Genomic DNA, 26,770 nt, shown 5'->3' with positions numbered 1-26,770 from the left:
TATGGAACCTTAGCGATCAACTCATTATACAAGTTGGAGTCTCCATCAGCAATGAACCTCTTATATTTTAGTTTGTGCATTGTTTGAGCTAAGCGAAATGCCTCTACTATTATGTCCGCTTCCATTCCTGTTGATGGTCCATCCCAGTTCAAAAAACACTTGTGATGGGGTTTTTCCGAATTTCTGTAACGAAAGCACATAGCACAAAACTTGTTTCGAACGCCAATATGGAGCAGCTTCTTAGAGTAGTATCCAATCACCACACCACATCCAGATAAAGCTCTGTAACGAGTCCCGTAGCTTCGCGTGCACCAACTGCCATCAACAATTACATTTGTCTGCACAAGACCCTCGTGGTCGAACCCTTCTCCAGCTCTCAAAGCTGCCTCTCTTTCTGCTTTTCCATTTTGTAATAAATATTCGGCAAGGAGTTTTTCTGTTTTCTCGCAGATTTCACGCTCGTACTTTGAAAACACTGCAGACGCTGGAATATGTAGTCCTAATGTACAAAAAAGCTCCTCAATCTGGGCATGCGTAAGTCCAGCATTTATTGCTCCCTGGACCATCTCACGATTTAAATTTTTGGTCTCTCTGTCATCTGCTTGCGGTGCATTTTTATCTTTTTTTCGTGATGGAGGAGCTTCGGTAAATACTGACTCCTCCTCTTTGCAGGATTCACATCTGAATACAAATCTACTTCGGAGTCCTTGTAGATATTCTTTTTCAAACATCATATTTGGGACGTCCTTGATGTCTTTGTAACTAAAAAAAAATATATATTTAATAAAATAAAATGAATGAGACTTTCCCAAAAGTTTTAGACTGAAGAACTTGCCAACATATAGACCCTTTCCCAGGATCTTATTTTCGGGGACGGGGATTTAAACAAATGTCCCGGAATCGTAAAGGCCCTGGGTCGTCATGCTTCGAAACCGATCCATCGTTCGATAAACATTTCTTCGTTTTGTTCGACATTTCAAATTGCGGATCTTAATGGATTTTGACATTTAGAAGGACCTTGTGACTCAGAGCTCTTATTTTTAGTTCTGACCGGCATTAAGCCTCTGATTTTCCTTTTAAAGCGATCTGTTGATTCTTAAAATTTTGCTACAGCTCATGCCATATGAGCTCTTGGCTCTTCTGACCTCGTCACAAGTGCTACATGAGCCCTTAGCTCTTGTTATTTTGTCACAATCGACCATTATAATAAAAGTATTGTTTTTCACTATTATTATTCTGTAATGTTTTTACTGTTGTAAATCGTCAGTATATCTACTTCCTTCTGCTTATTAAGTACATATTATGGTATATCAAACAAAAAACCTCTTATCTTTCCTGCAAATACAGTCTCTTGGTCCTGACTTATTTGACCTAATTAATAAAATAATTATTTGACCATTTCTCTAAAAAAACATCTCCCTCTCTTCCTTTTTGGGCTAGAACATTTGTATCCAAACTTGGCATGCTGCATCGTCTAAGGCATAATTGGTTCAGTTTTCTAAAATAATTACTAAATTTTGAATCTTTGAAAATAATAATAAGTTTTGATAATAAATTTTGAATCTTTGAAAACTTTATCAAGACCCAGAAGAAAAATCTTTCTTGGATTTTTAAAAACATTTTAAATGAAAACGCATAAGAATTCGGCTTAATAAATAGAGTATAAAATAAAGCTCACCTGTGCTTCCAAACTTTAATCTCCAGATCGCGCATGAAAAATGCAGGATCAAAAATCCGTCGGCAATCCTTCAATCGTCGCAATCCAAGTTTCTACCACCAGTCACGATCCGGTAGGGCAACGGGGAAGAAGCTAGGGGGTTGTGCTCCATCTCAAGGTTTGTCGCTTGACCTAAATCTCTTGACTTGTCTAGTTCTTCGGCGTACCGCATTATTAGGTATTCTGGATATTTGCATCTACCAAGCTCTAAATACTTTTTACAAAGGCGCTGTCTATGTGTGGTAACACTTTTAAGATGCATACCTCGCTTTGATTTAATTTTCCCCAATGATTTCGGCTTTGTGTGCACAACTTTACTGAAGGCTCCTGACTATTTCTCATTTCTAGGTTACTTCATTGCATTGAAATAATTTATGAAAATTTCAACCTCTATTAACAAGCAGCTGATTATACCAGCTTGTCATTTTGGTCTCTGGGGGATATTATCGGTGATCTGAAAAGATTCTTTCTGGCAACCGAATTTCAGGTAGCTGAAAATATTCTAGGGGACTGTTAGAAAACAGGAAAATACATTGAAAAATGGTTCCAATCATCTTACAGGTTATTGTCTTCTGCTCATGATAGTACCGATTTTGTTCCAAAAGCAATATCCTTCATAGAGTACACTTGTGAAAAAGACCTAGACATTTTCTAAGATTTCTAAGCAATTCGCCAATCAATACTTGAGTACTTTTTAAATATAAATTTTCAATTTAACATGGGATTTTCGAGTTCCATCAGTTCACTTAATCACCGCCTTAATTGTGCATGTCGTGGGGCGAAAATTTCTTTTTCTTCTAACGATTTATTTAGTCCAGGTTTTTGATTTTCAAACGTATGGTAGGTTTTGACGACCTTATCCATGTCAAAATCCATAACCTAAATACCATCGCTATCATCTTCAATTTGTTTGGTTCGTTTTACCTCGGCTTGTATTTCGTCATTAGGAAATACATTCGCCGAACCTTTATTTTTTTAACAAAGGTATGGTAGGCACCTTATCCTTGTCGAAATCCCATACCCAAACATAATTGCTATCATTGTGTTGCGAGAGCAACACTTTGGTTTTGTCCCGTAATTGATGAATATGGCATTACATTTTGGAAAGCTCCGCAGAACTCTTGCGTGGGGCCAAAAAGGATGGTTTTTGCTTGTCCACGAGCCAGAGCCTAGTTGTTCAACCAAGCTTTCGTTTCATCAAACCATGTTTCTGCTTTCGAGTGGAAAGCTCTGTTCTAGCAGGCAGGCACCACTTTCAAATTGAAGATGGACTAAAATCTGTAAGTGTTAAATATATGCGGCAGTTACCCGGCCCCACAGCCAATTATCTTCTTTGAGTAATAAATAGAAAAATTTACAGAAGCAAAAAAGCGGCATTTTCCCACGGGTCCGAAAGTGCTTCCGTGATTTTGGCTGGGTTTATCATTTGTTTTTTTGGACTTGGGATTGAGGTAGCGGAATGTTATCAGATGTACCTCTTAAACCTTAAAAGTTCTGTCATTGCTACAGAAATTGGAGCTTATCCTTTGCCCCTTTCTAAGTGTTGACGTTAGAAAGTTGGCCTACTGCAAAAAAATCAACTTTTGAACTAAAACAGATAGAATTTTTTTTTGACAGCAATCGATAGCTCTTGATGAGCTGATCAAAGTATATGTCATTCATTTTTTGGTACAAAAATTTCTTCATGAGATATACTAGTTTGAAAGTTTCAAAGGGTTGACAACTTCAGTTTTAGGGTACACACTGAAACCAAAAATAAGCTGATACCAATTGTGAGACATGTAGGGGACTTGTAAGGAAAGGTCGGCTGTTAGCTCATAATCATCTTCGGCAGTGAGGGGTTTGCAAATTTCGCTATTTGGTGTACCTATTGTTTGTTTCCTGTGTATTTGATGCTAAGACCGAGTTGGTTCCACTGTTAAGACATGTAGGGGACTTGTAAGTAATAATCGTATGTTAGGCTACAATCATCTTTAGTGAAGAGGGGTTTGTAACTTTTGCTAGTTGGTGTAGCCTACCCATACTCACTTTAACCTAGAATTAAGTGTTTACGCAACGGGTACAAATGATAACGTAAAACAACGAGGCAGTTTCATAATAATTAATAGTGTCATCTATGGTATTTTGATCCTGAAAAGTTACGGATAGCTTTATAATACCAACTAGATTATATAAGATATTGTTACAAGTCTTGATCCGTCACGATGTCTACAATTGAAAAGGATAAAGTTCAACTGACTGCAAAGTCAATTTAGTCCATTCTTTTGTTATTGTTGTTTTTCAACGCTGAGGAATAGCCTTTGATCATGTGATTACTGATCGCGTTCTTCTTTGAACATAACGTTTTAAAAGCTTCGATAGGCTGACAACTTCAGCGTTTAACCGATAGCAAAGAAACAAAACCAAAGTGTTGCTCTCGCAACACTTTATTCGGCGAAGCCGGACAAAGGTTGCCGCTACACTTCACGTTGCTCGGGCAACGTAGGTCTAGTTTTCAATTTCGATACGTATTGATTCCTGCTGTCCAGGATGATTTTCATTAACTCGCTCACATGTCTTCTAACTATGCTTGTCTTTGCTCTCCATTTTTATTTTTGAATCGCTCCGTCTTCTAACCTTGTGTCTCTTTTCTCTTCATTTCATTTTTGACACATTCTAATTGTCGTTTTGTATATCTTCTAACTGTTCTTAGAGTTTTGACGGGTTGAAAACTATCATGTAATCTATGGCGAAGAAGTAAATGACAGTTTTGCTCCTGTAACACGTCTTTTGGTGAAGCTGATTAAAAGTTTTGCAGCACCTTATGTTGCCTGACAATACAAACCTAGTTTTCTTTAGGATTTTTCTTTAAGAAAAGAAGAAGTTTTTTTTCAAGAGTTTAGTTATCTTTATGAAATGAAAGCTATGCTGTGCGTAACAACCCAAGTATTTAAAACTTCTAAATTATAGTATCTTCTCCAGAAAAATAACAGGAGTAAAGACTGGGAGAAACTGGTGGAAGAAATGGTGTTTGTTAAAAAAAAAATCACCAGTTTTGTCTAGCGTTTTAGGAATTTTGCGAATGAGATTCTTTTGGGCTTGAAGACACCCTCCAGGAGTTCAATTTCGGCTCTACCTAATTTCTGAAAGTTTTTTTTTTTTTTTTTTTATTTCATGGTTTGAAACGTTATTGAAAGATTGCTTATTTGCATTTTTACCTTAAGATGGCTTTGGTGTAAGTATGGGGACTTGGGCAAAAGAAACGGAAAAAAATAAACAGGGCTTGAATGAAACAGAGCAGAAACAACAGGTCAAGAAAAAAGAAGAAGACCTGTTTCTGTTCTGTTTTTTGGTAAAAACAGAAAACTGCTATTTTGTTAAAAAACAGGTGTTTAAACTGCTGTTTTTCGAACTGCTAAACATTAAAAAAAAAAATGTTCCAAATGATAACTTTTGACTTATATTGGTAAAGCTAATTATTACATCAGTTATTGAAGCCTTAAAGCTTATCATTAAAAATTGGGCTTTCCCCTTGTTTGGAAATTGTCCAGCCATACTGCTTTCGCACAAAATAATCTGCTATCGAAAACCCATGTTCGCTCGACACACTAGTAGTAGTACATTAAGAGGCTTTAGAGCGGTTTCTAGCAGCTCTGAAAGATCTCTTGGTTTGGGTCCATAAAATGAATCCAATATTAAAACATTAACTTTTAGTCTCTCATTAACTTTTCGTCAGGATTGCCACTTGCCACGGGTAGTTTTTTTCTTTTGCGGTAACACTTTTGACAAAAAAGCGCAGTTTTTTGCGAAAAAAAGAGCAGTTTTTCTAACAAAAGGGAGAAAAATTGTCTGTGCACACAAACATCGCGATCATTTTTTTTTCTTTATGGTTATTTTCTTCTTATCTTAAACTCTTAAACTCTTTAATTTTTAATTAAAGAATCTTAAAAAATTAAATTAAGTTTAAGATTCAAATTTAAGATTAAACTGAATCTTAAAAAATTAAATGAATCTTAAAATCTTTGCTACATAATACTTTCTTTAAGTATTCTCTTTTCTTAAATAAGTTTTCAAAGGGATGCAAATATAAGGACAATTGTACTTTTTGACAACTTATTTTAGAAATTTCCGTTGCTTTGCGACAGAAAATACTTTCTCCAACACATGCACTTGCTCTATCATAGAAATTGCTACTAAATCAACTGTAAGTAACTATAATTCCGCAATCCAAGAATACCTATTTAATTTTTAGTCGAGCCCCCCCCCCCCCGAAAATCTGGATCTGCCAATATTTCAAAGGTGTAACATGAGAAATATGTACTTTTTGTCCCCCTCCCCACTCCCAGGATTTATATAAACTTGCACTGCTGTATTTATTTAGATTAATGAAGATGAAAAAGCTTACTAGAAAGCTCAACAACACTACAAGATAGACTAGCAGTTTCTTCTCAAAGGATTTGAAGGCATTTACGGCAGAGTTGCTAACACTGCAGGAGCGTCTTACGATTTTGAAACCTCTTGTATCCAGAAACGATTGGAATCAGCTTTCCTCATCAGACTCTACCATATCCTCAAGGACTTCAGCAGTGCAAAGGCGATTTGGAGTGGGTTTCTTGTAGTCTCGGCACTTTTACTTAATGTATCCTACAGTAATGGTATCAAAGATTGAGGGACCACTGAACAATCCCCTAGTGAAACTCTGTAAAATGTTGAAGGATCCAGATAAGCTGCCTTTTGGAAAAGATTAATTTCAAAATGAAGGCTTGTCATAAAGTCCTTTTTTAACTCCACGATTATGAATTCTTTGAGGGGTGCAACAATGGGACTAATGCCGGTTCTAGTGTTACAAAAGAGCTCGAGGCCTTCTAGGACTATTTGTGCTCGACTGCTAGTTGGATATGAAGAGGCACTTTCATTACAGTGGTATTGTAATTGGTAGAAAGTATGGTGATTGTAAATTATAGTACAGTCCATCTATTAGACGTAAGCCAGAGATTCCTAATAGAATTGTTGCATTTGTCGAATCTAAAGAACTGTTTCCACGCTACATAAGTTTTTTGTAGACTCAATCATTTCCAATGTGTTGTTCTACCGCAGTTTTATGTCAAGAGGAACATGAGAATAAAGGCCATTCTCTTTGTAACATCCTTTAAAGTTACCACGCTGGACAGTGGAAACTTAGTTTTCTATTATAATTTTCGCAGTTTTATAAATGTTTAAGCAAGTGTAACATGTCATCGGATAGCCTGTGCTGCAACCTCGTTTTCTGACAGACTCCCAGCTCCTCACTGCTCTTTCCTATTTTTTTCGCCACCCTCTCCCGTAGCCACTGTATCAGTTTAATCAGATTCTTCATCAAAAGTATCTTCACATCCGAAGTTTTCAGAAAAAGGAACAGAAAGGCGGTCTGAATCATTTTCACCTGCCTTCTATTTAACTTTTTTTTCTGGGAGCAATATTTATGTGATGATGGATGGTTCCCCAGGATGGTGCTTGCAAGTCCCCAATTGTATTTTAAATAAGCGGTTACATATCTGGCTTACCAAACACGAATTTTCCAATTTGTCATTAAGCAGGGTTTTGTAGCAGAGCTATCGCAGAGCATTTTGTTTTGATTGATTAGAAATAAGGAATGGTCGTATGTTTGCTCTTCTTATTCTAGATTTCATTAATTCGTTGTCCTCGGCGTCATTTGCTTGATATATGCAGCCTGACTTGCCTGACTTGATATATATTTTTTGAGTTGGTTTGGGTTTGTTATTTAAAGCACCTGCCGCATATACTTTATTTTTGTGCACATCAATTATATGCTTCATTTTAAGATGGTATATAAATGTTGTGGTCGAGGCTTCCTTATCCTTTAGAGAGACTTTGAAGTTGCACCTGATACTTTCTGTGCTTTTTTCCCCGTAGGATACCCAGAGAGATAGATTATAAGTTCTATTTGGAACATCCGAGGTGTTATCAGAAGATGAATTCATGCTTTTCTTAACACAAAGGTTGATTTTAGGATTTCTTACAAAATTAGAAACGTCTTTCAGTAGTCTGTCATTTTGAAAATTGCACCTCCACCCAAATATCTGACATCTTTCACCTCACTGGCGCAACTATGAGAAAAGGATCCAAATACCTCCTGAGCAGTATTGTTGGTGCAGTAAGCCAAGGAAATCTGTTGGCAAATAAAAGTAAAATGATAATCCCAACTACAGTTTCCTAAAAAATTAGACCGTTTGAACCACAATATTAATTTTTACAGGAATTTGCTTGTCTATAATGTGTATTTAAGAGACAGATACAAGAAATAATTCACCGCTTAGTTTTAATGTTTTTAATTTCTTATGCTGTATGGCAAAAAAAAAAAAAAAACAATACTGTGTTCACCGGAAGATTGGTATCTTACTGAATGAGAAAATGTGTCAGCATTTAGTAAACTTTCTAAGGCGAAGTTCTCAACATGCTGTTTTCATCACGAATGCCCTACGTATCCGAGGCAGGCCTTCTGGCGGTCTTGCCTGTATAATTAAGCGATCTCTGCATAGGTATTTGTCTCCTAGCTGCTACCAACCCTCTGAACATTATCTTGCAATCCGGCTTGCAGACGTGATCATAATCAACGCCTATTTGCCCCATGATAGAAGATCTGTTTCTTCCTTCTCCAGCTATGCGAATGCCTGCAATAAATTAAAGACTCTCATATCTGGTATTGAGCGTCTGGGATACAAGTGGGTGCTTATAGGCGACTTAAACTGTGACATCACCGTTTCCTCGACACGAAAGGAAGAGCTTTTTCAGTGTCTACCCTCAGTATTTAAGGTCCTAACGAAAGACCTCAGTTTTATGTATATCCACTGTAGTGGCTCTGTCTCAAATTTAGACCACTGTATCTGCCATCATTCATTCCAAACTTCAGGAGTACATGTTGATGAAGATGAGAGTGATTATGATCATTTACCTCTGTATTTTGATATTATGGTTACTTCTGACATATACTCGAACCAACCCTCAATGTCGCATAAGTGGTTTGAAAAACGTGATTGGTCTAGTGCCTCTTTACCTTGCTACACTTGGAGCTCTACTGTCCACCGTACGTGTCCCTTTCCATCTTCTTTGCACAAATGCGTACCCTATTATTGACAATGCTCGTGCTGATTTGAATCGCTATTATCGTGACATTATCTTATGTATAAAGCAAGCTGAAGATGTGGCCATCCCGCTGATCCGTGTCAGGTGGAATACCGAAAAACCAATTTGGAAGTGTGATCCTTTGCTGAAAAAAGTCAAGAATAAGGCCAAATTCTGGTTAAGAATCTATTCTGCCTGTGGTCGACCTTCTCGGGGTACGGTGTTTGATCTAAAACAAAAGACGAAACTCGAATATAAACGCCATCTTCATGCCGTTCGTTACTCCGGTGAAACTTTTCCTAAAAGTAATAGTGAGTGGCAAAAAGTGATAAATTCTGCCAAGTTTCCGGATGCTAGTTCTAGTGATATTATATCTCGTCCATCTTGGACTGAACATTATTCAAAAATATTTTCGAATGTTAATTATGCAGTGCATAAGCGTTTCTCATGTTTGCTTGAAAAAAAATTTGCCGTCACGTTTATGTCAGAGACATGTGATTCCAGTTGAAAAGTGGGCTATTGTTAAAGGTATTAAGGGTTTGTTTTGAATCTTGTCCCGAATTCGTTTGAACTGGTATCTCATCTCCAACTGTTTTTTTCAAATGTGTTTGAGTAGTTCGTGTGTGCCCGACTCGTTCTTATGCGGTAGCGTTACGTCACTTCTAAAAAAAGGAAAAGATCCGGTTTCTTGTAGTTCTTATAGGCCCATAACGGTAGCTTATATTCTTAGCAAGCTTTGTGAACACCTCCTACTACCTTATATCACTAAGCTTGCTCTAAATGATGAAAATCAATTTGGTGTTAGATCTGGGCTAGGCTGTCAGCATGTTCACCGTGCTTTGACTTCTTTATTAAAAGATGCCCATCGCACTCGTCGTGTACTTCATTTCGCAAGCCTAGACTTGTCTAAAGCATTTGACAGTATTTGTCATACTCAAGCATGGACAGCATTATGCCAGAGAGGAGTAAATCCGTCGGTAATTCACGTGCTTCGTTTTTGGTACTCGCATTCTTACCTTCGCCTTAAGTCATTAGATAATTCTTATTTTGGTCATATCCCTGTTCGTTGCGGTGTAAGACAAGGGGGAGTTCTGTCGCCGTATATTTTTAATGCTTGTATTGAAAATGTATTATCAAAAATATCGACTACGTGCCTACTAGGACCATCTGATATCTCATATCTGGCTTATGCGGATGACCTTCTTCTAATTAGTCAAACTGAGTCTGGTCTTGCCCGTTCAGTGAAGTCAGTTACTTCTGCTTTCCGTGATATCGGCCTGTACCTAAATATTGACAAGTGCGAGTTTCTTGTTTTCAACGGTAATAATTGTTCAGAATCATTATACTGCGATGGTTTTAGTATTCCTCGTGTTAAATCGTTTCGTTGGCTTGGTATAACAGTTTGCGATTCTATGAATGCCCTCCGGTCTCGTGCTGTCAAAGATATTAGTGATAAGCTGAGGCTCGGTTACTCTAAGATTGTAGCAAATCGTGGACACTATAGGAGAAGAGCGCTAACTCGGCTTTACTCAAATTTTTGAGATCATTTTGTGCTCTTCTGTACTGGTATTAGGCCACTTCTGTTGACTGGTGATCTAAAACGTATTCGCATACATTATTACCGGTACTGCAAATTTCTTTTATACCTACCTCGTTCTTACCGGAATACAAAACTGGTTAAAAAGTATTGTGCGACAGATATTACTGGTGCTTTCGAAAAATTATCTGCGAAGCTAGCTATTGAAGCATTTTATAGGCTAGGATGTTTTCATCGCCTTATCCGTTTTTTTTTCTGTATGTGATTAAATTTGTTTCTTTTGTATTACTTTTGCTGTTTTTCTTTTGTATTTTACTCCACTTAACCTCTGTTTTGTGAAGTTTGTGATAAATAAATTATTATTATTATTATTATTATAAGACTTCGGCCCTTCCAGAAAATCAGCTAGTTAGACCACTCTTTTAACTCTAGACTTTTCCTTGAAAGGGTTTCTATTGATTTTATTTATAGATGGTTTTAGTAACATGAGAAAAAGTATATTTGGCTATCTTGTTATGTTGATGCAATAAAGATTTGTTAGCAAAATCATATATTTCTACTGGACAGGACTTCAATACATTTGCACTCCTCTCTGACTAAGCCTTTAAGAAAATTTTCAATTAAATTTCAGTATTTGTCATGTATGGGTAAGTATGGTAATCATAGCAAGTCAATTTTATTTAGCAACATAAATTCCATAAAAACAGCTGAATTAAAGTTCTCTCCGCTAAAGGAGTAGCTTACTTTCTATGTAATGTAGGAGACAAATAGATCCAGAATATACAGCAATAAGTCATTTGTTTGTATCCTGCTTCTTCTGGACAGTACATCTTTGTAACTTTCCTGCTCAATTCACAGAATAATGTACAGTAAGAAATGCGTTGTTTCATTGGAATTAAAGTGCACTTGTACCGTCCTAACACTCAGGGGTCGTTCTAGAGCAAAATCTCTGGGGAGGCCTAATGTGACAAGGGTGCCAGTGAGCAAAATATTGAGGGAACCCAATGTGACATAGGTGCCAATAATTGACTTAATTGATAAATTTATTCTAAAAAACGAGTAGAAAAAGAAAAAAGGAACGAGGGCGCCAGAAAAAGTATTGGAGAGGGAGCACACCCTTCCTGGATGCGCTACTACTAACCTTTACGCAAATACCTACTATCACCTGACTCCTAGTCCCTAAGAAATAGCAGAAAAGAATCTAGAAGCACTATTTGATATGTTCGACCGACTGAGTTCCATCATTTTACTTATGTTCCAATTCTAAAAATCACATGATGCGTAACCACGCTTCTTCACAATTTCAAATTATGGATTAGAAATCCATTTTGTTAAGTTCGAAATTCTCAAATATCTGATTTTCGTATCACTTAAATAAAATAAGAGACAGAACAAAAAACAGAAACAGATTGAAATTGGTATGATAAAAACAGAAATAGAACAGGTAAATACAAAATAAGTCAACTGTTTCTGCTCTTTGCATGATCAGAACAGAAACAGGTACTTTTGAAAACGGAATAGAAAACAGAAAAGTGCCCATGCTTACTTTGGAGCATATTTAAAGTCAAAGTTTTTAGATCATGTTAGGCCTTGTAAATTCTAAAATGTTGCATACCCCATGTTGAACCATCAAGGACACAGCTTTTAGTCACCGAAGATTATCTTTAGGCAGGATCATTGGATGATGTACGCCAAAAATCTATATTTCTCTTTTGATAGATGTTATTATTAGTGTATTAACCCCTGAACTTGATGAATTATCTAACAAAACTTGAAATATAAGGAGTAATACCTGAGACTTAGTCAGAGATTGCTTCTATTAAGTCCTAAATAGTTGTGTATAGTCAAAACCAACAATGTGTCCTTGTCTTTTATTTGCTTTACTGATTTAATTATTCGGGCATCTAAGGAACCCGTATCAAAAAATTAATTATAATATGTGTTTCAACTTAGAAAATACACTGTTATAAATTTGTTATTTCAAACATTCATTTCTTCTTCCAGGGACACAGCAGGACAGGAGAGATTTCGAACAATAACAACGGCCTATTATAGAGGTGCAATGGGTATCATGCTAGTCTACGATATTACCAATGAGAGAAGCTTTGAAAACATAAAAAATTGGGTCCGTAACATTGAGGAACATGCTTCTTCAGACGTAGAAAAAATGATTTTAGGAAATAAATGTGATATGAATGACCGTCGACAGGTACGATGTTGCTTAGTTTTTCAGTCTTCTAATAATCTGAATAGCGTGTTTAAATTTTTAAGTGTACAATTGTAGTTCACAGGTAGGTAATATAAATGAGCGACTATAAAGCCTATTAACTCTAGCTTTAAAGTGTTACACATTTTAGGTAGAAATCGCTTTATTGTCAAATATCGTTCTGGTGCTGAACCGCAAAGTCCAACATTTTTTTTTTTCATCTGAGGATAGTTTCGAATATAGTCAAAACCCAAGGCCAAAGTAGGTGGAAGGAGAAAAAAAGCTAAATATATACATCGGGCTACTGATAATCATTATTGGTCCCAGGGCAATTGCCCTTTCTCTGTATATTATCGTCAAATTGAAAACATTGGTTTTGAAAAAGAATACCAACAAATACTAACAACTCACCAGAGCACCATGCCGCCTTTGATACTATTCAAAGCCTCCTTTTTTTACTCCCTCCCAGGAATCCCCCATTTCTCTTAAATCTTTCTTTACGACTTCCTCCCACCCCTACCGCAGACGACCTGCTTTTCGTTTAGCCCTAGACTGTTGGCAGAAAAGGACAATCTTTGGCAATATGTCTAACAACATCTTACGTACAGCCTACTGTTATAAATATTGTCAGTCAGCCGGGTACCCAGAACAATCCGTAGGAAATTTCTCTTTAAAACGTCTAGCAAATATTTCTCCATTTTTCAAAGTACCCAAGCTTCAGATCCATGTTTGACTATTTTCACCACTATAGCTTCCAATATTCTCATCCTGGTTCGTATACATATCTTCTTATTCTTCCAAACTTTTTTTCAACTGTGAAAAAAACACCCTGAGCCTTAGCTATTCTACTTTTAGCATTTTCAAGACACCCACCGTCTTTATTAATAATACTATCAAGATAAGTGAAGGTATCTACTTGATCGATCTTTTCTTTGCTCAACGTCACCTTTTCATCTTCCCTAGTTCCTACCCTTTGTAACTTAGCCTTCTTACCATTAACTTTCAAACGTATCCTAGCACCCTGAACTCGCAAAACGTCTAAAAGCTCATTCATTTTGCTCACACTTTCATCTAAAATGCTTGAATCACCAGCATAATCTAAATCCAGGAAAGTTTTTCTTTTCCATTTGATTGCATGTTCTCATGTGCATCGCTTTTCTGTACACTTTGAGACAAAGTCCATCAACATGATCCATATAAATGGGGACACAACACAGCCTTGCTTAACTCCTGATTTAATATGAAACCCTTTAATCTCATTTACCTCATTTACCACCTCATCTCATTTACCACCTTAACCGCAACAGTGTTATTCTCGTATGTATCACTAATCACTTTAATGCATTTGTATGGTATACCCTACAATGATAATTAATCATAATCAATAAAACTCAGGACAAAAGGTGTTTGATGACTCAGTGAATTCTCAATTATTAGCCTAAGCTTGAAAATTTAGTCCATACATCCTCCACCCTTCCTAAAACCGCAGTGTTCTTCTCTTAAAATTTAGTCTACAACAAATCGAAGTCTAAAAAGTGTCATCATACTAAGTAATTTGTTACCTACAGAAACCAGGCTAATGCCTTTATAATTACCACACTCACTCTTATCACCTTTCTTAAACAGAGGTTCAATTAGGATGGTCCTAAAATCACTAGGTACTTTGCTTTTTTCGAAAACCATATTTACAGTCTCAATCACTTATTTATAACCTTATAGCCACCGTATTTAAGAAACTCATTTACCACACTATCAGCACCTGGGGCCCTTTTATTTTTTTTACCCTTTTAGTACTTTCACTGGTACGTATTAATTAACCGAAACACACTCAAGAATTACCCTACGTAAGAGCTGTTAGAAAACCGATTTGTCTAATGATTACGGGTGAGAGAATGCATTGGACTTATATAGTATGGACTGTATATTTGCACATTAGTGGGGGTGAGGGTAAAGTATCTGAACAACGTGAAGTTAGAAAAAAATTCTTACTTCATAATATGCAGAATAATTGTAGCTAACACATTTGCATGCTAACCTGCTGCACTTTACTCCCATCTCCCCTAATGTGCGAATACATAGCCCAAATTATATAAGTCCAATACATTCTGTCACCCGTAACCATTTGACAAACTTGTTCTTCAACTGATCTTGCGTAACGTAACTCTTGAGCGTGTTTCATTTTATTAACAAGTACCCTTTCACTAATTCTTCTTTAAAAAAATCTTTTTCACTTTCCTCTTTATCCTTTCTTCTAACTCTATATTGGTTTAGTACATTCTCAAAATGTTTCGTCCACCACTCTTAACTCTTTCTTTATCACTAATAGTGGCCATGTTCCTATCTTTAATTGCGACAAGTCCAGATTGACTACTCCCTCTCAATTTATCAACATATCAGTCCAATATTTTACTATTATGCTGTCTAACTGCATATTCTAAATCCTCGGCAATTTTATCCATGGCCTCAATTTCACACCTCCTTAGTTCATATTTTAAGGCTTTCTCTACTTTCTTTACACTCCTCTTATTTTCATGTTATCTATCACTCATATAACTTCTCTTCAGGCCCCTCCTCTTCTGCTGGCTTTACACTTAATTATTTTTAAATTAACTATTTTTTTCACTATCATCCGGTGATATTTTGCTTCTGTTGTATATTTTTAGTTTTATTTTTTTCCTTTTTGTCATCGATCAGCTGTTTGTGAAAATAAAGATCTACACTCAAAGCTTTGTTAAAAAATCTACTCAGGGAACCTGATGCCATCGTATCTATGTGGACTTGGAAGTCCTGTCGGTGATCCTGGGTAACTTATATATAGGTCGTGCGTTTTAAATTTAAGATTGATTCTGTTGAATTTCTATTCTGGGGTTCCAAGGACTAGGTTAATTTCATTTTAGGCTCTTAATGGTTTCTGAAAAAACCTTCATATAGAAGGGGGCAATCCACCTTGAGATTGATCCAAAGGACTAACTTGAAAATCGAAAACTGGTGGCTTAAGGATATAGTAAATTAATAATCCTCTCCCAAGGATCAGACCTATGTGTAAATATGATCAGTGTCGTATCAAACAGTGTAACGTGATAACGAACCATAGTAAGGAGCGACCCAGCTCAATAGCTACCGAAACTTAAAAAAAACGGTATTTTGATACCAGTAGTACATCAAAAGAATCATATTTTTATACTGATTTTAAATATCAAAGTTTCATCAAGTTTAGTCTTACCCTCCAAAAGCTATGAGCCTGAGAATATTTGCCTTATTTTAAAAAATAGGGGTAAACACCCCCTAAAAGTCATAAAATCTTAGTGAAGTAAAATCATCAGATTTAGCGCATCAGAGAACCCAACTGTAGAAGTTTCAAGCTCCTATATACTAAAATGTGGAATTATATATATTTTTTTTTGCCAGAAGACAGATCACGGATGCGCGTTTATTTGTTGTTTTTTTCCAGGGGTGATCGTGTTGACCTAGTCGTCCTAGAATGTCGCGAGAGGGCTCATTCCAACGGAAACAGTTCTAGTGCCCTTTTTAAGAGACCAAAAAATGGAGGGCACCTAGGCCCCCCTCACACGTTCATTTTTTTTCACAGAGTCACCGGATCGAAATTTTGAGATAGCCGTTTTGTTCAGCACAGCCGAAAAACCTAATAACTATGTCTTTGGGGACGATTTATTACTCTCAGTCCCCGGGGAAGGGTCTGCAAGTTACAAACTTTGACCATTGTTTTAATATAGTAATGGTTATTGGGGAGTGTACAGGCGTTTTCAGGGGGACTTTTTCGCGTTGTGGGGGGGGGGGTGGATACGTGGAAGGATCTTTCCATTGAGGAATTTATCATTAGAAAAGATAATTTTCCATGAAGGGGGTGCAGGACTTTCTAATATTATTAAAAAAAAATTAGAAAATAAATAAAAACAAGTTTTTTCAACTGGAAGTAAGGGGTAGCATTAAAACTTTAAACGAACAGAAATTATTACGTATATAAGGGGGTTTGTCTCCTCCTCAATACCTCGCTCTTTACGCTAAAGTATTTTTAGTAATTTCAACTATTTATTCTACGGCCTTTGTGATTCAGGGGTCATTCTTAAACAATTGGTACAAAATTCAAGCTTTAGTGTTAAGAGCGAGGTATTGACGCTGGGGCGAACCCCTCATATACGTAATAAAAATATACAAATATAGAAGTTCGTTACGTAAGTTAATTCGTAAGTTACGTGTATTTATTACTAATAAAAACGTTCGTAAAAAAAATAAAAGTTCTAGTTGCCTTTTTAAGCAACCAAAAATTGGAGGGCAACTAGGCCTCCTCCCCGCCCTTTTTTTTTTTATAAAAGTCGTCCGATCAAAACTATGAGAAAGCCATTTAGCCCCCCAAAAAATTAATATGCAAATTTCGTAATAATTATTCATGGGTGGTGAGCCAAAATCAAAACATGCATTAATTCAAAAACGTTCAGAAATTAAATAAAAAAACCAAGTTTTTTTTAAACTGAAAGCAAGGAGCGACATTAAAAAAAACAAAAACTGTTGCATATGTGAAAGGGGTTGTCCCCCCCTCAAAACCTCACTCTTTGCGCTAAAGCTTTTTATTGTTTTAAAAATTGGAGTTGTGAGAAAGAGTAAAACTTTAGCGTAAAGAATGGGGTGTTGAGGAGGGGACAACTCCTTTCATATACGGAATAATTTCTGTTAGTTTTAAGCTTTAATGTTGCTCTTTACTTTTAGATAAAAAACATGTTTTTTTTAAATTTAATTTACAATAGTCAATCTAGTCTTTTGCCTAAGAGAATCACAATAGAAAGATTTTTCGGAAGTCTTGAAAGTTCTTGATAATTTGACACTTTTGTCACTTAGAAATAATTTTTCATAAGCGATTATTCAATATTGAATAAATTGCTTAAATCATTTAAACTTCAATCATAATTTCAAATATCTTTCAATTTTATAGAAAAAAAATTCAAATAGGACGCCAAAACATTTGGTATATGGGTGACATGGAGTTAATACAGATCTGACTTTGATCTTATTTAAATGATAACCTAATTTCATGGATCATGTTCAGCTTGTTATCTGTTAGAACCGCCCACACCTGCAGTGGCGTAGAGGGTTAAAATTTCTGTACCAGTAGGCATCTGAATGTAATATTTTTATAGTACAAGGAGGAGAAACATTTAATTCCCACAAGGTATTGAACGCATTTAATATGTATTTAGCGTTTAACATACTATAAGGAGGCTAAAGGTTTAATTCTTTTAAATTAATAAAATTGAAAAGGGAAAATTCTTTTTTATAATGAGTAAAATGGAATAATTAAATTTGAATAGTGTAAATTCAATTTTCATTTCAATGCTGTAATAACTGGAAAAGAGAATATTTGTAATATAAATCGCCTTCTGTGAAGCGCCAATGACGCAGTAGGCTATAGATTTTTACAGTTATGGAAGGAGGCATTTGCTAAATTCCTGTTTATAGTGAAACTAAATTTGTCATAAACGGTTTTGGGAAGAAATAAGATTAAACTAAATATTTGATATACAATGATACCAGCTGCTGAAAAGCCCTTCATTTCCAAATTTAATTTTACTGTAATTTCATTTTTATTTTCAATATTGTAATAACTACATAAGAAATATTTGTAACATAATTCATTTTCGGTAAAGCGCTAATGACGCAGTAGGTTTTAAACTTCTACAGTTAAGGAAGGAGGCAGTATCCATTCTTTTGTTTGTTGTGATTTTTGTTCTTTTCAATCTTGATTCGCATATTTAATTAAAGCTTTATTTGTTTTAGGATTTATTTATTCATTTATATTAGTACATGTTGTATGTTTGTTTGCGTTGATTGTTTATTTAATTCCGTTCGTTTTGGTTTTCATTTATTCTACAATCGTAGGACATTTTTTGTTCGTTTTAAGTTTGATTTGCATATTCAATTTTAGCTGTACTCGTTTTAAGATTTATTTATTCATTTATATTAGTACAACAAAAATATAAAAATGAAAGCAATGCAAAACCAGAAGATGGAACAAGAATAGTGCAAGAAGAGATAGGAAAACTAGAAACAATATATATTTTTTTAAGGGAAGCCAAAAGCAAATCACCCCCCTCCCGCAAAAAAGCAAAACAAATGCATTTAAACGACTTCAACCCCATCCAGGTAAAAAGAGTTCAGTCTAATTCAAGTTAGATTTTAATTAATTTTAGTTTTATTGACGAGAAATTCTGATTTTCCCCTTCTCTTCTTCACTTGATTAGTTGCAATCCCTTTTTTTCTTATTGTTAGACTTTTCTGTTTTTATCGGTTTTACCTGTTTTTTATTAGCTGACTTTTTTTTATATTTGCTTTTCCTTTTTTGGTGGCTGGCGTTAATCCGCTAGAAAATATACCCCCTTCCGTGCAGAAAATACCCCCTAGAAAATTGACTCTCACCGTGCAACCCCACCGCAGAAAATACCACCCCGACGTGGCTGTTTGGTCTCCAATCCCTGTGGATTTTAAAATAAGGGACTAGAACTCTTAATTTCTGATCCACTTTGTACACTCGAATTTTTTGCGACCTTGAGATGAAAGTTTGGATGAGGAAGAGACAGTCCTCCTCCTGTACGGGATAAATTCTGCTCATTTTGGGGTTTATTGTTATTCTTTACTTTCATAACAATAGCGTAGACCAGAAATATTCCAGAAATCGTAAGGGAGTAGATACCAATTTCACATTTTGAATGTATTTCTAAAGTTTTTTTTCTACCCCTCCTCTCCCATCAAAAAAACCTTTGCTGACAAATATGCTTTTGCTGCCTTTTCCACCGAGAGGTAGGGGGGATTACCAGCATGAATTTAAAAACAATCAGAAATTAGTCTTTCAAATGAAAGTGTGCCAAGAAAAAAAAATCACCCGAGATAATCCGCAAGAAATTGCGGCCCGGAAGTATTACGGTTTCTGCCAATTTTTCATGTGGAGATGTTCTGGCGGACTTATCTGGGGGCTTTTTCCGCGTGTTTTGATTTCTGCGAAATAGTTTCTACGGAAGGGGGCATTTCTGGAGTGATCCAGAAACCGATCAGAGGTTAAAGCCTTATTCAAATGAAAGAATGCTAAGGAGTTTTTTCAATGCTAAGGAGTAATTTTTCAAGCTGAATCGTCTGCAAGCAATTTTACAGGGAGGGGGTATTCTCAGTGAGGATGGAACTTTCTGGTGGGAATTTGACGAGGGGAAAGTTTAGTTTACGTTGGATGAAATTTCATCGAAGAAGATTCCGTGAGGGAAATGATTGCCCCCTTTACATATAAGGGTGTCCTCCTCCGTTATACCCTGCTCTTTACACTAAAGTTTGACTGTTTGTTCCAATTTTTTGAGAGCGTTTACTGAAACACGGGGACTTTTTATTTAGAATTGGAAGTTTTTTCTAAAAGTGCTAACAGCTTTAGCGTAAAGAGTAAGGTAATTGGGAGGGGGCAACCCTTAATATAAGGAATAAATCTTCTAAATTTAATCTGCGATTTTTTTTTTCATTTAAGGTGAGCCAAATTCGAACCTGCATTGGTTAAAAAACGTTCAGGAATTAAATAAAGAAAAACAGGTTTTTTAAAACTAAAATTAAGGACCAACATTGAAACTTAAAACGAACAGGAATTATTTCGTTTATGAAAAAGGATTATCACCTCCTCAACGCCTCACTCTTTACGCTAAAGCTTTTATTGTTTTAAAAAATAGAGTTGTGACAAAGAGTCAAACTTTAATGTAAAGAGTGAGGCGTTGAGGAGAGAACAGCACCTTTCATATACGGAACAATTTCTGTTCTTTTTAAGTTTTAGTGTCGTTCCTTACTTTCAGTTATAAAACATGTTTTTTCATCTTATTCAAAAAAGAAAAGCCTATTGCTTACACGTATCTTTTGTTATTAGGAAGTAAACAGACATTTTCCAGAAGGCGAATTTTTTCTGGGACATTTTCAGTGGTGGGATCTGGGGGATGCCCCCTCTTAAATACTTCGTTCTTTACGCTGAAGTATGTCTTTGTATCCCAAGCCTCTACGAACAAAAATTTGAAACACAAGGATCGTTTAAATTAGAACAAGGCAACTTTTTGAACATTCTAAATAACGTAAGCGTGAACACTGAGGTATTGTGGAGGGGGTATTCTCCCCATATGGTAATAATTTTCGTTCAGGTAAGTTTTAATGTTGATTCTTACTTTCAGTTGAAAAAAACCTGCAAAGACACAGACAATTCTCAGGGGAAAACATAGAAATACCGCTGATTTTGAATAGCCGGTAATTCATTTTCTTTATCTGGAGGCTGAGCCCGTGTAATTTTAAATCTAGATTTTTTGTGGTAAGCATTATGCCATCGAAGCTGTTTTTATATTATTCAATGTTTTGAAAAAAATGTGCAAAATACTCTTAGATTATAATTTTTGTCATTAAACTTTGGCGAAGCGAAGAGTTAATTATTTTGAGCAAAAAAAAGAGATTATTTTGAGCAAAAAAAAATCGAAATCATTACAACAAAAAAGAAAATGAAAACATTTATATACTGTTTAATCAAATTATCGCCCAATACTTTTCATCGTAAAACTCATAATAATGGACTTGAAGCAAAACAGGGGTTCGCTTCGGATGCGTGAGCTAATTGCCTATCAAACAGTTCGTGGTAACGAACTGTAGTAAGGAGCGACCCGGCTCAATAGTAACCAAAACTCTAAAAAATGGAATTTTGATACCAATAGCTACATCAAAAGAATCGCATTTTGATGCTGGTTTTAAATATATAAGTTTCATCAAGTTTAGTCTTACCCATCAAAAGTTACGAGCCTGAGAAAATTTGCGTTATTTTAGAAAATAGGGGGAAACGCCCCCTAAAAGTCATAGAATCTTAACGAAAATCACACCATCAGATTCAGCGTGTCAGAGAACCCTATTGTAGAAGTTTCGAGCTCCTATCTACAAAAATGTGGAATTTTGCATTTTTTGCCAGAAGGCAGATCACGGATGCGTGTTTATTTGTTTTTTTGTTTTTTTTTTGTTTTTTTTTCCCAGGGGTGATCGTATCGACCCAGTTGTCCTAGAATGTTGCAAGAGGGCTCATTCTAACGGAAATGAAAAGTTCTAGTGCCCTTTTTAAGTGACCAAAAAAATTGGAGGGCACCTAGGCCCCCTCCCACGCTAATTATTTTCCCAAAGTCAACGGATCAAAATTCTGAGATAGCCCTTTTATTCAGCGTAGTCGAAAAACCTTATAACTATGTCTTTGGGGACGACTTACTCCCCCACAGTCCCCGTGGGAGGGGCAACAAGTTACAAACTTTGACCTGTACTTACATATAGTAATGGTTATTAGGAAGTACACAGGCGTTTTCAGGAGGATTTTTTTGGTTTGGGGGAGGGGTTGAGAAGAGGGGGATATGCTGGGGGAACTTTCCTTTGAGAATTTGTAATGGGAGAAGAAAATATCCATGAAGGGAGAGCAGGATCTACTAGCATTATTTAAAAAAAAACAATTAAAAAATAAAAGTGAAAAAGCTTTTTCAGCTGGAAGTAAGGAACAGCAATAAAACTTAAAACAAACAGAAATTATTATCCATATGAGGGGCTCACCTCCTTCTAATACCTCGCTCTTTACGCTAAAGTATTTTCGGTAATTTCAACTACTTATTCTACGGCTTTTGTGATTCAGGGGGTCATTCTTAATGAATTGGGATACAATTTAAGCTTTAGTGTAAAGAGCGAGGTACTGACGATGGGGCGAATCCCCTCATATATGTAATAAAAACATGAGAATACAAAAGTTCTTTACGTAAGCTAATTTATAAGTTACGTAAATCTTTTACCAATAAAAAGATTCGTAAAAAATTAAAAGTTCTAGTTGCCTTTTTAATTAACCAAAAAATCGGGGGGCAACTAGGCTTCGTCCCCCGCTCTTTTTTTCTCAAAATCATTCGATCAAAATTATGAGAAAGCCATTGAGCCAAAAAAAAAAATATGCAAATTTCGTTTTGATTATTCCTCTGCGGAGAGCCAGAATCAAAACATGCATTGATTCAAAAACGTTCAGAAATTAAATAAAAAAAACAAGTTTTTTCAACTGAAAGTAAGGAGTGATATCAAAACTTAAAACGCACAGAAATTACTTCGTATATGAAAGAGGCTGCTTCCTCATCAACGCCCCGCTCTTTACGCTAAAGTTTTTTACTGTTTTAGAAAGAAGAATTGAGAGAAAGAGTCAAACTTTAGCGTAAAGAGCGGGGCGTTGATGAGGAAGCAGCCTCTTTCATATACGAAGTAATTTCTGTGCGTTTTAAGTTTTGATATCACTCCTTACTTTCAGTTGAAAAAACTTGTTTTTTTTATTTAATAGGCAGTTAGATTGCCTCTGCATCGTCTTCGTCAATGTAGGGTTAGTCAGCGATGCAAGGGTAGAATGTGACGTAAATTATGCAAATAAGGTACAAAATTTTCCTGGGGTTCTCACTATAACTAATATAATCGGTTATCTGCACTCATTTACTTTCTCAAGTAAACTGTTTTAACTGAGGATCAATCAATGAATTATGATCTTCCTTTAGATATACCTAAACTTTTTTTTTTTTTTAGAAAATGGAATTCGTAGTCTTGGAGTCATTTTTCTTGTTAAGAATGAGTATGATCTTATCGGTATTTGGATCAACTTAAGAACTGTTCGGTAAAAAAACAACTTATATTCATACTCAAGCATATAAGCGAGAGTCGACACTTTCTGAATAAAAATGGGAACGGATAGGCTTTATGGATTTTCCTCACTGTTCGGTCTATGGACTTGGTAAAGCTGACTTCTCAATGGCCCTACGAAAAACACAAAATTTCACAGTGCAAAATGTATGTGATATCCCCTTAGGAACCCTGAAATTAAAAAGCAAGTGAAAAAAAAGTTTAAGTAGTGATAAAGGAGAATGTTTTGCCTGCTTTTGATCATAAGCACATTTTTCTTAGTTCGCCTTCTGATTTTTTTCTTTACTTCTTTTACTTCAGTTTTATTACAGGTATCAAAGGAAAGAAGGGAGCAACTAGCGTTAGAATATGGATTCTAGAATAGAATTCTTAGTATTACTTCTGATTTTTTCTTTACTTCTTTTAATTCATTTTTGTTATAGGTATCAAAGGAAAGAGGGGAGCAACTAGCGTTAGAATATGGAATTCGATTCATGGAAACATCTGCCAAAGCATCTATTAACGTGGAAAATGCTTTCATCACCTTGGCCAGGGATATCAAGTTGAAAACTGAAAAGAAAATGGTATTAATTCATCTTTGTATTCTCTTCTTTTCATTATATATTATTTATGAGCCAAATTGGAGGTTTCAGCAAATTTTGAGTATTTCATTTTTTCATGATGACCCTTCCTTTGTATTGTGAGTTTATCATTTGAGGGGCTTATTTTTTGTTGTTGTTATCCTCTTTTTCCTCAAAAATTACATTAATTAAGTGGCTATTAGTACCCGTGGTGCTATGGAATTCTGATTATCTGTATCGGATAATAAGCGACCGTCTAATGTGGTTAACCGCTGGAATGAATTTGGGACTGATGCAGTGGTGCGTGTAGATCCTTCCGCTTGACTGATTGATCTACGTATTAGCGTTACCTTCAATAATGAATTTTTATCATAATACTGATGAAATTGTTAATTTATCTTCCTGTTTGATCTTTTTGCAAGTGATACCAACGCGCAGGATTGCGCTCAGGAACTCCAAGAGACTACTCATAGCCCGTTGAAGCCCTTCCCATTCAAAAAGACGTATTAAAAACATGCCAAACAAGGCAATCCTCTGTAGGATCAATAAACCTTTGCTGTGATTACAATAGGATTTAGTCAAGCTGAAAATGATGAGCCCCAGCCACCCTTCGTGAAATTCAAAATTGGATACCAGTGATTATAATTTCTTGTAAAGGAGATGGAACTAGTTGCTTAAGTAATGAAACGGGTTCCTAAATTTTGCTTGCATTTGTCTCAGTTTGAATAGTTTGAAAATATTGATTTCCAGTATTTATTCAAAACTATGACCTTTATCGCTAATAATTGTGTAACAATTGTCTTATTTTGCTTTTAGTGAAACTTTTTTTTCAAAGTTGCTACAGTTGCTAATTACTTCTTTTTTCAGGTCAGTAGTTTGTTTATTTGTAATTATCAATGCGACTTTTTTCTTATCATACTCGAATTGCTGAGAAATGATGATAAAAACGTCAAAATTTTAAAGGAGGAACAATAAACTAGTTTCCTGTCTGTAATTCAAATGAAAAATACTGTGTAAAAAGAATATATACCAAGTATTGAGCGTGTACAGCAATAACTAAATTCAATGGGTTTCCTTGGTTTTCTATCTTTAATATGTACTGTAACTCCTAAAATAAAGGAAAGTCTTTCAGAAAGAAAAAATGCAATCACCTAAATTATGATTAGCTCAAATTATGTCAGCATTTGGATTCTTTAAACAATGTTTCCTCATTGTTCACGTTTGCACTAGCAACCAAGATTGGCGTTTAAAAAAGAAAAAGAAAGAAAATACAAAAAAAAACAACAATTGTGTTATAGTAAGTTGAGAGACAATAGACTGCCCTGGTATTCAACATTGCCACTGCAGTTCTAAATTGAGTTCATTGAGTTGACTAGATCGTGAGTTGATGGATCATATCACATAGACCAGAGAATATGCTTGTGGCACAACTTATATGCCACGAGATTCCACTTAAAAGTTAGGACTTTTCCATTACTTTTGCTTATCAGTTACTATCTCATATTTTCAGGAAAATAATCAATTGACAAGAAATGTTCATCAGCTACGAGCTAGCGATTCACCCAAAAGCAAAGTCACGAATTGGTTGTCGAGATGCACTATCCTTTAATAAACTACTTGTAAATTATTTTGTGATTTATTGTTTTGTGCTTTGTTTTGACCAACCGTTGATGCCATCGAATGACAAGGTTCTTGTGTTGGATTTTTTTTTTGTGTTTGATGAAACAGATGGCAGGCACAAACTTGTTGACTCATTACATTGTTTTTGTAAGAATTGAAAATACGAACAGTGTTTTGTTTATTTGTGCAATTTGAGTCTAATTTTGTGAATTCTGTCTTCAATTCAGTTTTAAAGTTAGTTATTTGAATATTTTTTTTCTTCATAATTTAGCTATAGCTAAAAAGTAATATAAATAAAACAGTGGTTCTCAACAGATTCGCTAATCATTTTTTGGTGTGCGCCTCTTCACTTATATGATTATCTAAAAAATGAAGCATAGGAGGGAAAAAAAAAAAATGGACAGTACTAATAACCACAAATTCACAGAGCCCGGATCTATTTCGCGGGAACGAGGGAGGGGGAGGTCTACTTCAGGAGATATTAAAGGAACTTGATATTGCCCAAATTTTAGTTTTATGCATTTCGAACGTGCATTCCCAAAGATTTTACCATGGAAAGGAGAGAGGAGGTTTGATTCTTGTTCTTTATGCAGAGTATGTTGCTAAGAAGCTCCGTTGTTTGAGACGTTTTGTGATTTAATGGATGAAAAATAATGTCCGGGCCGCATTATACTTAATTTTTGAATTGAACAATATTCAACGTTCAAGGCTAAAATTTGTTTTATAACATTCAAGGCATATTTAATATTTAATGTTAAAATATTAATATTTAAGGCATGTTGTTTTTAATTAGAAAAGATGCAAATTTTGAATAGCCGTTTTCCTATCTGTAAGATGAATCTGGAAAACGATAAAAGAACAAAGTTATAGTAGACGACAGTTGGGAACAAACTAATGCTGACCCAAGCTTCTCAAACCAAGTTCATGTCATTTCAGTTTTGTGCTTCTGTAGTACAAGTATGATATTAAAGTCATGAGAAAGGATGCTATTCATAAATTTTGGCCTTTATGCAGACAGGTTGTGACTATCGTGTGGCTTGGGTATTACTCAAAGGATTATCTATTAGCTCTTTGTTTGATAGTAAAATGCTGACGGTGGAAAAACTCTTGAATTTCACATGGAAAGATGAAATTTGAATGCGCTGGATAATTTAGTTTGGATATACATGGGTCTTCAAAATTGAGAGACAGTATGATGCTTTGAAACAGGTTTCCTTCATAGAATGATCCCAATAATTTTGATAGCTATGTCACAAGCATGTGATTCTGCATTTTTGCAATATCAAGCCTGTGATATTTTATTTGGCTTTGATAAGTGTGTACGT

At 35.5% G+C, this 26,770-nt stretch overlaps 1 protein-coding gene across 1 annotated transcript in view; it reads left to right on the top strand.

The window, feature by feature from the left end:
• Window positions 1-26,429, top strand: part of LOC136031250 (ras-related protein Rab-8A-like) — a 44,436-nt gene extending 18,007 nt beyond the window's left edge. Inside the window, exons 3-5 of the mRNA XM_065710664.1 lie at window positions 12,360-12,564; window positions 23,688-23,828; window positions 25,336-26,429. Of these exons, the coding sequence (XP_065566736.1) occupies window positions 12,360-12,564; window positions 23,688-23,828; window positions 25,336-25,434 (445 nt within the window). The 3' untranslated portion in view covers window positions 25,435-26,429. The remainder of the gene's footprint in view (window positions 1-12,359; window positions 12,565-23,687; window positions 23,829-25,335) is intronic.
• The last annotated feature ends 341 nt before the right edge of the window (window positions 26,430-26,770 follow it).

The sequence above is a fragment of the Artemia franciscana genome, chromosome 9, assembly GCF_032884065.1.
Source record: "Artemia franciscana chromosome 9, ASM3288406v1, whole genome shotgun sequence".
Taxonomy (NCBI): Eukaryota; Metazoa; Arthropoda; class Branchiopoda; order Anostraca; family Artemiidae; genus Artemia; species Artemia franciscana.
The sequence above is the reverse complement of the archived record's forward strand: the minus strand, read 5'-3'. Positions and strand labels throughout refer to the sequence as shown.